The 15,296-nt window shown below is 41.2% G+C and overlaps 1 protein-coding gene across 1 annotated transcript in view; it reads left to right on the forward strand.

Annotated features, from left to right (window-relative positions):
- Window positions 1-15,296, forward strand: part of LOC137561625 (RUN and FYVE domain-containing protein 1-like) — a 109,059-nt gene that overhangs the window by 25,330 nt on the left and 68,433 nt on the right. The window contains exon 6 of the mRNA XM_068272937.1: window positions 14,182-14,243. Within this exon, the coding sequence (XP_068129038.1) occupies window positions 14,182-14,243 (62 nt within the window). The remainder of the gene's footprint in view (window positions 1-14,181; window positions 14,244-15,296) is intronic.

Consider the following 15,296-nt stretch of genomic DNA (forward strand, 5'->3'; position numbering starts at 1 on the left):
TTTATTGTTGGACACATTTATCAAATCCATGCCTGTTAAAGGTTGAGGATTCAGTTCAGGCAGTCGCATTGGTAATGTACTGTACATACCCAACTCTATACATCTGTTTTTCCTTGTTTTACTGGAATGCATTAACCATTAAAAATATATATTTAGCCTAAGGCCTTGTAAAAACCCGCAAAATCGCTGATGCCAGCGTTTTGCGGTTTTTTTTGCACAATTTTTTTAGCGCCTCTCGGCTCTTATCTGCGCGTTGCAATTTTTTATAAAGTGTGTTTGCAGAGTGATTCTGTTTTTTCACTTCCTGACGTCGGTCAGAAAGTGAAGTCTTTCACCCGGAAATGAATAAATACAATGTATTTATTCATGAAAACCTTCCATTGAGGCAGATCGCCCCAAAAATGGTACAGGCAGTGCTTTGGTGAACGGATCATAATTGAACCGCTCAGATGTGAACACTCTCTAAGGGAATCATTGCACAAGCGCTTTTAGGGCGATTTTTCAAAATCACCAGTGCTTAAAAATATTGAAAACACCCTTAGGGTGAACAAGCCCTTAGGCTACTTGCACACCAAGACGTTGCGTTAGGTGCCACGTTAAGGTCGCATAACGTGCACCTAACACAACGTATGGTGCTGCAAAAGAGGACGGTAGAGTGAGCCGCGTTAGGCGGCTCTATCCCTATAAGGTCTCCCAGAGTGGCGCTGATTGGCCGGCGGGACCACGTGATGCGGAGCGAGACCATCCGCATCACGTGGTCCCGCCGGCCAATCAGCTGCCGCCAGTGCAGTGAATATTAAGTAGCCATGTGCGCGGCTACTGTAGCTGGCTCTCCCCGCCTCCTCTCTGCCCCCCACTGCGCATGTGCAAACAGACTAACGCGGCTATACCCGCTCTAACGCTGTAGCATGCTGCACTTTCCGGACAACGTGCAGCGTTACATGTAACGCAACGTGGGCTGTGTGAACAGCCCACTTGTGTTACATTGCTGTGCGTTGGGGGAGCGTTACAGGCGCACTAACGTGCGCCTGTAACGTCTTAGTGTGTAAGCAGCCTTACAATTGTTTTTTTTTCCCATAAGCTCCAATGTAAGGTGTTACAGGTGGACACGGTATCCCTTGTTCAATTCACTTTTTCTCCTAGGAGATCATTTTTCTTCTTTTTAAAATAACTTCAGCACCCTGCAATTGAAAAAGTACCAAAAAGTAGGGGAAAAAGTACTGTCATTATTCTGTGTATATCCTTGCTTGCATGTGTCTTAAAAGGCATTTTATATTGATAATGTGTGAAAATACTACCTATGAGAAAACTTAGAGAAAAAGTGAATTGAATAAGGGCCAGTGTGCCTAATTTGCTGAACTGTTGTGAGCATTGATCCTTTTCAAAACGGTAATAATCCAGTTTGCCCAATATGTTCCTTTACAATTACATTGCACTTACTATTTGCCTGCCACCCTGGTGTCCTGATAACCTAGACAAAATCTGTATTCATCATAGGCCATTAGAAGGGGATGCTGCTTTATCTTCTTACTGTGTCAAGTGCAGTATAATCACGGCTGGCAAACTTCACCTGAAGTACCAGGGCCGCCAAAGTTAGTCAATGGGAGTGGCTGGCCGCTAAAACTTACAAGGTTTGGTTGCTGTGCCAAACAAGCACTAAAGTATGCATGTGAGAAAGTACCATCCTAACTCAGCCTTGTGGAGGTGTACAGTAGTCGCTGCTCCAAACAATAGGACTTCTTGATAATTCATAAAAAAAAATCCCCCTGTGCAGGAGTGACTAAATACTGGTAAACAGATCACTGAGAGCGCACATATGATAAAAAATGTTAAAACCCTTTAAACTTGAAGGTAAATGTTGCCCTACTTTCAGAGAGCTGACTCACGCAGTGAACCAACTTGTCTTTCAGTTCTCTGCAAGCGTTTTTCTGCATACTTTTCTGCGCACCAAGTGTGAAACACACTTGGTACGCAGAAAAGTATGCAGAAAAACGCTCGCAGAGATGCAGGAAAACGTGCATGTTTTTTTCACAGCAGCTAATGTAATTGATACAGAAAACTGACAAAATGTGAAGAATCATGATGTAGAATGTCAGTTTTTTTTCTGTGCGCAAAAAACACATTATGTGGGAACTAACACATTGATTAACATGAGTTCTCAGTTTTTCTGTGCGTGGAAACACATACGAAAACAGTCAAGTGTGTTCCCTGCCTCAGGTGTATACTAAGATAAACGTTATTCAGCACAGAGGACAACGCATTTCATGGCCGCAGGTCAGTAAAGTGCTGGATAGGTAGCAAGGTGGAACTTGGAGCACCTTTTCAAGCTCCATGCTTGGAGCACCAAGTTTGGAATTGACATATATTTTTGTTTTTACTTTTTAAGCTACTCACTTTTCCTGTATTGTCCACTTGGGGCAATTTATTTATCCCTGTTGTCTGTTTTACATGATTTGAGCACAATTTGTGTTATGTTGCAGCTGGAAGTTAGGCTTTTTTATGTTGCAGCTGGAGGTTAGGCTTTTAATACCGTCTTTTTTTTTTTTTTTTTCTTCTTCTTCTTCTTTATTTTACTGCATGTGGGATTTGAAACCCGTGATGATTATCAGTCAAAAATACAAAAGAAAGAAATAATGTAATACTGAAGTATGGAAGTCCTGCTACTGTGTATTACTAGACCCATGGCAGTGTCAAAAAGGGTCACATTTTAGGTTACAGCGCATGTACATGCATTTATATGCAAATACTTCTTTGCCATGGTATCCTGCCATAGATTGATTTTATTTATTTATTTTCTGTTGGCCGAGGTGAAGGAGTGCAGTCACAGACCATGCACATGTGCTACTGAACAACTGTGTATGAACTCCTGTTTTTTCAATGGAAGATGAGAGATAAGCTCAGTTTTATGGAATAAAATATATCACTTAAAAGATTGATTGATTAATATTTACTTACAATTGCACAAAAGTAAATACAATGGTTGCACATAAGAGGTTTAGACTGAGTCCTATATGCAGGCCCTGTGAGCCTCCGGACAATAAAAGTCAGTGTGTTAATAAAGGATGAATATTAAAGGTATTTTATTGAATTGTGCAAAAGTGGCAAGCAATGGGCTAAGTACATCAAATCTACGCATATAACTGAAAAATCAAGGAATGTAATTATTAGACGCTGAAATGGACCATATGGTTCCTGTACAAGGAGGGCTATGATGCCCTGAATATTCATAGGTGTTTAAAGAGAACCTGTACTGAGTAAAAACATTTAAAATAAACACGAGGTAACTTCAAATGAACATTACATAGTTACCTTGCCATCAGTTCCTCTCAGAAGCTCACCATTTTTTTCTGACAATAATCCCTTCCAGTTCTGACAATATTTTGTCAGATCTGAAATAAATCAGTTGCTGTCAGTAAAATATCAGTTGCTGTCAGTTATAGCTGAGAGGAAAACTGATGTACCAGGTAATGTCCATGTTTCTCTATGGCTCAAGTGGGCGATGTTACAGTTTAACTGTGTGCTGACCAGAAAGCTGTTATGGGTAATGGGCATTTTCAAAATGGAGGACGGAAAATTCCCTTGATCACAGTGAACAAACAGGACGCGGGACAGGAGAAAGACACTGAGGAGTAGACTACATGGAAGGTAAGTATGACTTGTGTATGCTTATTTTGACTTTTAATTTTCAGTTCAGGTTTTATTTAATGGCTGTGTGTGGAGATGTTTCCTCATTACGTGTAACTGTTCAACTGGATGTCTGGCTGCGGAAATAGTAAAGAAACTGTGCAGAATGGGGAAAAGCATAACTAAGTCAGTAGCCTCTCAAACACTGCCAGTGATTTAGTATGTGCTGATACTGGTCAGCAACAACAAACGCATCACCTTTGGTTTAAGGGCCATTTCAGACTGGCATTTTCAGCCAAACTGATAAAATGGATCCGGTTTCCGCTTCACCAGATCTGTAAGACTTGGTTCACACTGGCAAACGGATCCGTGAAGATGAGTCTGATTACTGGTCGATCAGATCCGTTTTCACTCCGTTCCGCCAATTTGTGCACCTGAGCGGGCAGGTGAGGGAGTGTTAACTTACCAGGCTTCTGTCTTCCGCTTTCAGTTGCATTCCAGTCCTCGTTCCAAGTCACATCACGACTGCCATGTTTTCTCCTTCAACCCGGAAGGAGGAAGCGTGGTAGTCACATGACATGACGTGGGATGCAATTGAAGGGGAAGAAGACTGAAGCCTGGGTAAGAAACACTCCCTCCCTTACCTGCCCGCTCAGGTACACTTCGTCCGTACAGACCCCCACCCCCAGTGGAGCATCCCCATATTCCCCCCAGACCACCACCCCCAGTGGATTTTGCCCTTAGAACAGTCTGTTTCTTCACTAGTGTTCCATTCTCTCATTGCCCCCAATGCAGGGCTTCATCTTTCGTTTTCCGGTCCGCTGGGCTGTGGTGTCCGGAAAATTGCTGCAGGGAGGAAACCTGCGGTCCGTTCAGCAGATTGTGCGGAACGGATCTGTTTGAACGGATCCATGGGTTAACATTGGATTCGTTTGTAAACGGACTTTTTTTTAATGCCAGTGTGAATTGAGCCTAAGTCATGCATTTCCATATAACGATGCCCTACTAGCAGCTCTCATGGGAGCGAGTACAGAATACAGAAATCAATGCAAAGATAGAATAATATTTCAACTTCCAGGGGCAATATTTGGGATTGGCTGAATTATTCAGTATTAGGGCTTATTTCCTGTAGGTGCCACGGCTGTCTCCGATTTGGCCACGGCACCCATGCTGCTGCGAAGCTGCTGCCTGAATAACCTAGTTGTGCAATGCTCAGCTATAGGGATTCGGGTGCATGCTGTGGGAGACTACAACATGCAGTCCAGAATTGCATTGCGTTAATGGTCACTACAGAAAATCTCTTTGTTCTCTTGTAGTTATGGGGGAGTTTGATTTTAACTGCTTCCGGACCAGCGCAGTTGAAATCTACACCCTGCTTGTGGCTGTGCAGCTCTGATAGGATGTAGATTTCAACAATCGTAGCCACACGCTCCAGCTGATCATGCCACTCTGCCCCCGCCACAACCCACTCGCCCCGTCGTCAGCATGACAGCAGAGCTCTGTGAGCCGGTCAGGAGCCAATTTCATTGGCTCCTGACCCTGTCATCACTGTAAACCAATCCCATTAGCTTACATTGATGGACAAGGTCAGGAGCCAATGAAAGCGGCTCTGCCATCATAAAGATGACAGAGAGAGGACCCTGCGGCGATGGGAAAGTGGCGAATCGTTAGTAAGCGCTGTTTTGCGGTACCAGCAGTCTCTGGTCCTTAAGGGACCAGTGATCGTTGGAATGGAAGTAGTTAGGTAGGAGATGTTTGGGATTAGAGTTGAGCTATGTGTAGCTCTGCCGCTCGTTATCGAAATTACGAGTACAACTTGAAGGCTTTTGCATAGGTTGGGGTTAACTTTCTGATTTCGCTGTCTATGGTCTATGTGTTCCACGTCACTTTCACTCGTATTCCACGTCACTTCAATGGGAGTGATGTGGAACGCGGTGAACGCAAATCGCAGTGCATCGACTATAGGCAGTGACATTGGTTAACAGATGTTAATCCTCCTCTCCTCTGCATCGGCCAGCAAATTGTACATCGATCACAAGCTGCGGAGCTACACGTAGCTCAACACTATTCGGGAAATGGGATGAGGTGAGTTTGGTTGTAGAAGAATAAAGAGAAAGGAGCAGAGTTAATGTCACTTTTGGCATCACAGATTAACAGTAATTATGAATACCAGCAGAAATATTCTTTCCCCCCCCCCCCCTCATGTCACATTTTCTCTAAATCTTACAGTGAACATTAGAAGCAGGATAGGTAAGCTAATTGAGTATTATTTTTTTTGGAATTCTTCAAACCCCCCACTCCCCCACCCAATTAGTTTCACACCACTTTAAGAGTACTTCTTATACAGTAGAATCACTTTATAGTAAACTCCAAGGTATCAGGAAAAGTAATTTACTATATCAGAAGTTTACTTTATCAGAATTGGCCATGCATTGTTAATAAGAGGCACAGAGAGGAATAAGGTGTAATAAGGCATGAGGTACAGAGGAGACCAAGATGTAATGAGGAATAATGCATACAGAATGATGACGTGCAGTAGAGTATATTGAAGGATTGGAGGAGTGTGAGGTAAGATCAGGCGTGAAGTATAGCTTACATGGAAGACTTATGAGGCGGCATGAGGTGCAGAGAAGACTGAGGTAAAATGAAGAATAAGCTATACAGAAGCATGTGTATCTGTGTTGTGTATATACAGTATGTATGTGCCTATCTTTGTACATGCGAATGGATTTGTGTTTTGCATATGTGTGTTTTCAGAGTTGCTTGTATGAGTGTCTTTCTGTGTATTTGCATTTCCCTGTGCCTGTGATCAGTGTGTCTTCATGTGCCAATGTATCCACTGTCCATGTGTCTCTTTCCTTCTGACTTTGGAGAACACAACATAACATTGTCTGCATTAGTGTCACAGAAGAACCTCTTCTGGAGGGACTGGAAATGCACCTCCCAAATGGTGTAGAGTTCTGTTAATGATTCTGAAATTCATGTGTACTTGACTTGTCCATCCTTGTGGAAGTCATCGGTTTTAGAAGACTAGAAACGTTCCCTATTAGCCGCTAGATGATCATTGAATGTGTGTTTCTAGGATTTAGAAACTTGCTTGTTTACTGGGTTATTAAATCTGTAAAGTTACAAAGTATAGGAGCGCAGGAAAATTGGATAGCAATCGCGCTGCAATGCGATTATCCCCACAATTCAGCAGTTAAAACTATTTTTTTTTGCCAATTTTTTTTTTCTTCCAGTCGGAAAACACAAATGCACAGCAGTTGGTTGGTGTATGTATTGCGGCAGAATCATGGTAGTGGAAATAGAAAAATTACATTACTTAGTGGTAAAGGGTTCTTATTCAAATCAAATGCATTTCTATGTATTTTTTGACAGTCATCTCTTTATCAGTCTTAATCTTAAAACAATGAGTAATCTCCAATTATAATTATTGAATAGTATGTACTGGTAGAGCTGTAGCAATATTGACTTAAAATCACTGGGATCTGCATTAAGAAGTACATAACTATAGGACTATAAAAAAAAGAAATTTCCATACATAACACATAATACATTTTATATACCTTTGTTTTGACACTTCTGTTCTTTAAATGCACTTTTGGAGTTGTCATGGAAAGTAATTTTGTTGTTTTACATGACAATAAATTGCTTGAACTTGATGTGTAGTTGAGTATATACTTCTGTTTTTATATTACTTGGGTCACATTCACACACTTGAAGGTTTCAAAACATATGCTTCATAATGCATCTTGCATGTACAGGGAGTGCAGAATTATTAGGCAAATGAGTATTTTGACCACATCATCCTCTTTATGCATGTTGTCTTACTCCAAGCTGTATAGGCTCGAAAGCTTACTACCAATTAAGCATATTAGGTGATGTGCATCTCTGTAATGAGAAGGGGTGTGGTCTAATGACATCAACACCCTATATCAGGTGTGCATAATTATTAGGCAACTTCCTTTCCTTTGGCAAAATGGGTCAAAAGAAGGACTTGACAGGCTCAGAAAAGTAAAAAATAGTGAAATATCTTGCAAAGGGATGCAGCACTCTTAAAATTGCAAAGCTTCTGAAGCGTGATCATCAAACAATCAAGCATTTAATTCAAAATAGTCAACAGGGTCGCAAGAAGCGTGTGGAAAAACCAAGGCGCAAAATAACTGCCCATGAACTGAGAAAAGTCAAGCGTGCAGCTGCCAAGATGCCACTTGCCACCAGTTTGGCCATATTTCAGAGCTGCAACATCACTGGAGTGCCCAAAAGCAAAAGGTGTGCAATACTCAGAGACATGGCCAAGGTAAGAAAGGCTGAAAGACGACCACCACTGAACAAGACACACAAGCTGAAACGTCAGGACTGGGCCAAGAAATATCTCAAGACTGATTTTTCTAAGGTTTTATGGACTGATGAAGTGAGAGTGAGCCTTGATGGGCCAGATGGATGGGCCCGTGGCTGGATTGGTAAAGGGCAGAGAGCTCCAGTCCGACTCAGACGCCAGCAAGGTGGAGGTGGAGTACTGGTTTGGGCTGGTATCATCAAAGATGAGCTTGTGGGGCCTTTTCGGGTTGAGGATGGAGTCAAGCTCAACTCCCAGTCCTACTGCCAGTTTCTGGAAGACGCCTTCAAGCAGTGGTACAGGAAGAAGTCTGCATCCTTCAAAAAAACATGATTTTCATGCAGGACAATGCTCCATCACACGCGTCCAAGTACTCCACAGCGTGGCTGGCAAGAAAGGGTATAAAATAAGAAAAACGAATGACATGGCCGCCTTGTTCACCAGATCTGAACCCCATTGAGAACCTGTGGTCCATCATAAAATGTGAGATTTACAAGGAGGGAAAACAGTACACCTCTCTGAACAGTGTCTGGGAGGCTGTGGTTGCTGCTGCACGCAATGTTGATGGTGAACAGATCAAAACACTGACAGAATCCATGGATGGCAGGCTTTTGAGTGTCCTTGCAAAGAACGCTGGCTATATTGGTCACTGATTTGTTTTTGTTTTGTTTTTGAATGTCAGAAAAGTATATTTGTGAATGTTGAGCTGTTATATTGGTTTCACTGGTAAAAATAAATAATTGAAATGGGCATATATTTTTTTTGTTAAGTTGCCTAATAATTATGCACAGTAATAGTCACCTGCACACACAGAGATCCCCCTAAAATAGCTAAAACTAAAAACAAACTTTCAAAAATATTCAGCTTTGATATTAATGAGTTTTGGGGGTTCATTGAGAACATGGTTGTTGTTCAATAATAAAATTATTCCTCAAAAATACAACTTCAGAATCAGAATCAGAATCATTTTATTTCGCCAAGCATGACAGGGTCATGCCTGGAATTGGATTTGGCGCATACAGAGCTCAGCAACAAACATGACAGTGGTGCAGTATACAGGAGACATACACGATAACACAATTAACCAGATAATACAGTTGCATTTAACAAACAAAAAAAAACAAAAACAAAAAAAACCTTGCCTAATAATTCTGCACTCCCTGTATTTAGATGTATGCATTGTGCAATAAAATTGCACACAGAAGCATGTTGGAAACATGCAGCGTATATGAACAAGCACGTTCAACAACATGCAGAAATCTGTTGCATTAAGATGCAATTTACACACAATTGATCCCTACAGAAGTATGTTAAAAAGTAACTTTTATTATTATACTTAAAATGTTTCACTTATTTATTTGTTTTCTTCTAATACACATAACCAGGGTGGGGCCGTATGTGTACAAAGAAGCACTCGCACAAATTTGACAGTTTCTATGTGACCGTGCTTCCAGGCCCATCCACTGGACTAATATAGCCCTAAATTCCTACATATAGATGAAAACCCCCCACCAATCCGACATGTTTCGACCCCAAAACTGGAGTCGTCGTCAGGGAAAAGAAAGTGCTTTGTGCTAAGAGGTGCTAGTGCATTAAGAAATATAAAGCATTGTGTATATACATTCCATAAAGAAAACAACAAATGAGAGCAAGTGCTGACTGAGCAAGAGAGGGCTATATTAGTCCAGTGGATGGGCCTGGAAGCACGGTCACATAGAAACTGTCAAATTTGTGCGAGTGCTTCTTTGTACACATACGGCCCCACCCTGGTTATGTGTATTAGAAGAAAACAAATAAATAAGTGAAACATTTTAAGTATAATAATAAAAGTTACTTTTTAACATACTTCTGTAGGGATCAATTGTGTGTAATTTAATAAAATCAGATTTGTGAATTGCATTAAGATGCAACACTGAACCAAGACAGACAGTAGTTTTGTTTTCCCCAACATGATTTCTTTAGAGAGAAAATTGATTTGATATCATAAAGGTTTCCACCGTTTCATTTGGGTTTGATCTATATAGTGTTTTACCCATGATAATCTTCTTGCTGCAGCAAGCCATGTTTCACTTACCGTAATCCACTTTTTCAAGAGAGATTTGAAGTCGGCAATGTTGGGCTCCTGAACTGACGATCAGAACTGTCTTTACAGACGTAAGTGCCCAGAAATATTTTATTTGTTCATAAAGACCCTGACAGCTGTCCTGATAGGTTTAGAGCTTTATATTGTTTACAGTGAACAATCTTTCTCCCAAATGGATTGTGAAAACAGGAATATTTTTAAAGAACTTAAAAATATATACAGTGTATTGTTTTCATGCCAGTTCAGTGGGAGAACATGAATAGTTACAAATTGGTTTAAAGAGGTGCCCTGGTGTGTGATAAAAGCATTTAAAAACCGTTTAAAATCGACAAAGAAATGAGGTAGCTTACCTCAATGACGAAAAATGTTTATGGTGCAAAATATTTTATTAGTGATAGCACAGGCAAGCGTTTCGCGGTCTGAGCCTGCTTCCTCGGGCCAATAACAGTGCCAAACTAAATAAAAAGTCCAGTGTAAGGAGCCTCCCTACACTGGACTTTTCATTTAAACTGTTTTTAAACGCTTTTATCACACACCAGGGCGCCTCTTTAAACCAATTTGTGCTTTGTACACCCCCACACGCCACCCGTCTGAGGGGTAGAAGCAGAGTACCCGTGGTTCTGCAACGGTCAAGATCTGTTTCCGACCGTTTTTCAAGGAGAGAGACCTCATCCAGGTCACTGGTGACCTCCCCGAGTGGAGTCGGGTTCATTGTCTCCACCTGCTTCCTGTGGTCGGTTGCCCCCCTGCAACCCACCTTTGTGAGTAGTTTTTTTTTACATTTCTTCCACTACCACATTGCTGTTACATACTGCACAATCGGGCTCCCTTTTGTCTCCTGAGCCTTTTCTTAGAGGGTGTTTTGACACTCACAGCCCACTACACGAATAGTTAGATGATTTGGAAATCTGTGTATTAGCTGTATGCCTGGGCACCAGACATTCGCACTGCAGGAATGGAGAGGTGATGTCACTTCGTACAGCTTGTAATAGGTATGCAGCAGCTGTCAGCGGCACCATGCAAGCTTTGTCCTTCATCTCACACATAACAGGCATTCTTTTTCCTGTGTTGGTTGGGAGATTCAGGAATGCTTACCAGCTGCATTCAGTTCCTGTTTTAGCCTTGTGTACGAAAGTGTCAAGTCATGTGACCTGGACTTGTAGTGGGAAAGCTTGCAGCAGACGCAGGTATATTTGTTTCATGTCAACAATGTTTTGCTGGCGTATAAGGTGACATTATAGCACATTATTATGATGTATTTATATAGTACTGACATCTCCTTCAGCGCTTTGCAGAATACAAAGTCATGTTACTATCTGTCCTTCAGAGGAATTCACAATCTGATCCCAACCATAGTCATCTGCTGTCTCTACCAAAGTCTGCGGCCTTTATGGAGAGAGAAACCTCAAATCTATCAGTATGTTTTTAATATTTGGGCAGAATCCCTTCCAGGGTAATCTCAGCTTCTGTTAGGGAGGGATCATGCTTGAGCAATAGAAAGCTTGCGTGTGAAAAATTGTGCGTTTTAATACATGCTTTTTTGTTGCAGTGGCCAGTGACCTTTTAACACTATGCAGAATTGCTTTAAAATTCAGCAACCCCTATAGAAAATCATTACATGCATTTTTGCATGTGTTTTTGCATTACGCCAAAACTCACAAGTGTGACCCCCTACTTTAGTGAATGTTTTGTGCTTCAGTTTGCCCCTCGCACTCCCTTAGGCTAGATTGCCATTATGTATAATAACAGACACATTTTCCACAAAGGACACGTCCAAGGATACTATGTTATTTGTTTTTAGGATTCATTAACACATCTGTTTTGAACATGTCCGTTGTGGTAGTGAAAAGATAAGTTCCATCTTCAAAACTTGTGTGGATGCCGCACTAAACATGGATATGTCATATACGTAGCATAGTATCTATGACATGCCCATTACAGCGGATACAATGATTACATGCACGGACACAGCAGACCGTACATTGAATGTGCTTCACTCTCTACATCAGGAACCAGGCATGAGTGTAAATCTATTGATTGTTGCACAGGAGAAATGAATCAAGCAGCACCTGACCTATAATGGCTGCAGAAATGTTGACTGACAAATGTAAAGACTTAGCATTTGCAGGTCTAACAGAAGCTGCACCGGTACACATATAGCAGTGACTGGGGAATAAAGTAAGCAGTGTAATCTTGGCATACATAATCAATTGCTGGATGAAGCTGTCTCTGACTTTCTGTTGGTAGGAAGCTAGCTGATTGAGACATATAGTAAAATCATCTATACACATAGCAAGACGTGACACAACCTTCTTCTATTACTGAAGTGTGAAATTCCAAAGCTGACCACATCACATAAAAAAAATGCTAATTAGTCCCCCTCAGGATGCAGTGGTGTTGGATGGCAAAGCTTCTAGCAGCTGTGTTAATTATTTAATGATTTCGTAGCCCCACCGTATACCTCCCTGGTAAAGATGATTAGCCTTTTAGGAAAATGTTTCACTTATCACTAGGGTTGTAGTTATTGTTTCTGATGATCCTTTAGGGCCCGTTTCCTTTGTTTTGAATACACAGCAGTTCCCCGCACGGGAGCCGAACGGGGAACCTCTCCACACAATAGGCTGGTTGTCCGGGGGGATACGGATGACATGCTGCAATTTTGTGCGCTGCATGCATCCGAATCTTTATAGCCATGCATGGCACAGATATAGCAATCCATCTGCGGTTTACAACAGCGCAGGGTGCCGCGTCAGATTGTGAAATTAACACGGCACCCTAGAGGAGACTCGCCCTAAATAGTGTAACCATGTGTAACCTGGATACCTTTGGCTTTCAGAGTAGCTTCTAAAGACCCCTAGTGGTCCTTGAGTATGTGTTGAATGATCCCAAATTATTAATGTTACTGGTATCGGGCAGGTGGCTGGTAGTGTGTGATAGTGCATCTTTCCCTCATGCCTTGCCAGGACTTATGGCCCTGACAAACCAAATAGTGTTTTGGGGTTCGTTTTCCTTTTTTTTTTTTTTTTTTTTTTAAAGCCTCTTAACTGCCATTAAAATTGCGGCATAAAAATCATGATCACCGCAATATAGACACAATTTTAATGTAAGTCAATGGAGGCGTTTAAAAAAAAAATGACCTACAAAACGCTATTTGGTGCGTCAGGTCCCTAACGCTGGTTGCCTGATTTATTAAGGGTCTTCTGGGCTAAAGATAAGGTGGCTGTGGCCTTTCCTTTCTAATTTGTTTCAACTGGGATGTGGTTCACATCAGATTAGAAGTCCATTTAGTTTGAATGTTCCTTCAAGCTCCCTCATAGTACTGTAAATTGTTTAAGCCCTGCTTGTTTTTGTAGTAATTAAAATCACATGTAAGGGCTGTCTGATTTTTATTTTCCTTTTTATGTATTGATTTTAAAGCAGTAGTTTAGTTCAGCCTCCCCATTTTTTTATATACATATGATAAATTATATGTATTACCAATGCACAATATTGTATATATTTCATATCTGTACTATTTGCAATGAATATAATAAAATGATCTGACTAGCTGACTACTGTAGTTCCATTAACTGTTGAAACGACCATGCAACTTTACGGTGCTAAAACATTATTCTATCTGCTCTCCCTATCCCATTATCACCAGGCAGAGCCTGGGGGACCACATAAATGGGAAAGACCTGGGGGGCCCAATATGCGGAAGCAACTCCACAGATTTCCAATGATTTCATTTAGGAGTGATAAGTAGAGATAAAGCTATTGCGAAAGTAATCAAAGCTGCCCTGAACTGTGAAAACAACCTCAATAGTGAAGTGGTTATTGGCTGAGCAGCAGAAAAATTAGGGGGGGGGGGGGGCTCTCTGCTGACCATTGTTCCCAGCAGGGGATCACCCACTTTCCTGCAAGCTTGTATGAATGGACTCCACGTCACATCACCACCTTTTCAAAAATGGAACAGCCGCATCAGATGTGAAAATACATTAATGGCATAGCACCCTATACACCATTCCTAACAATGAAAAATATGGGGCTTTAAATGGCAAGTACTTGTTCATATAAATCTAGATATGTAAATATATACAGATTCCACTCGTGTAATATTAATTTCTAATTTATTTATTTATTTTTGTTTTGTTAGGTTGGAGTCATTGACTTTTCTTTCTGTCTTAAGGATATACAACTAAATGATAATGAGAACAAGTATGTATTCCATTATGCATCTCCATTTTAACTTTTCACTTTTTACTTTACATTTTAACAGACAGCACTCTTGATCAATTCATTTCCATAATAATTCCTCAGAGCTGCAGACAATAGTCTATGGACATTCTGCCTTACACATTTACAGGAATGCCCTAATACAGTCAATGCTAGACTTTTGAGGCCTGATTTACCAGAGCTGTGAAGTAAGATGCTGTAATTCTTTTTGATTTGCCCCCAAAAAATGTTGATTACACATTTGCAAGGAAGAAAAGTGCAGTACTTGCCCACATGACCACCGTTACACATCCTCAATTAACTAGGCCTAAACTTTATAAATATTTAAAGTGAACAAGAGACGAAGCACCCTCCTGTATTTTACCATATATATCAGTGGGAACATTAGAGAAAACACCTACCCTGCTCTCTGCTTCATCCTTCACTGCTCAGCCTGCTTGTTATCAACCCTGATAAATTCCCCAACTGAGCATTCAGTCTGCCATTGCTCAGGAATCATTATAGCTGAGTCAGTATAGCAGAGCCAGAAGGGGGCAGGCTTGGGCTTGAAAAGACCTCAGATGAGACAGACTCGGCTACAATGATTCCTGAGCAAAGCCAGACTGAATGCTCAGTCTGGGATTTTATCAGGGCTGCTAACAGGCAGACTGAGCAGTGAAGGATGAAGCAGAGATCAGGGTAGGTATTTTCTCTAATGTCCCCACTGATATATATGGTAAAATACATGAGAGTGCTTCATCTCTGGTTCACTTTAAGGCACAGAAGTGAAAAAAAAGGAATAATCAACAATTTAGGTCAGTGCTAGAAGCAGAGTCCTGATATATCTTTTGTGGTTTTTAGCTCTGCAAAAGTGCAAAGGCAGAATGCTCAGGTAAATGGAATTTCCCAATCATGCAGAGAAAAATTCAGCTGGTAATTTTTGGTTTGACTATGGGCCAGTTTCCGCTGGGTGCTGCATCCGTTATTGAATCAGATGGGGCACCTATACAGTTGCAAAGCCGTTTTCAAATTGCTATAGCCATGCACTTCTATAGG

The sequence above is a fragment of the Hyperolius riggenbachi genome, chromosome 3 (genome assembly GCF_040937935.1).
Source record: "Hyperolius riggenbachi isolate aHypRig1 chromosome 3, aHypRig1.pri, whole genome shotgun sequence".
Taxonomy (NCBI): Eukaryota; Metazoa; Chordata; class Amphibia; order Anura; family Hyperoliidae; genus Hyperolius; species Hyperolius riggenbachi.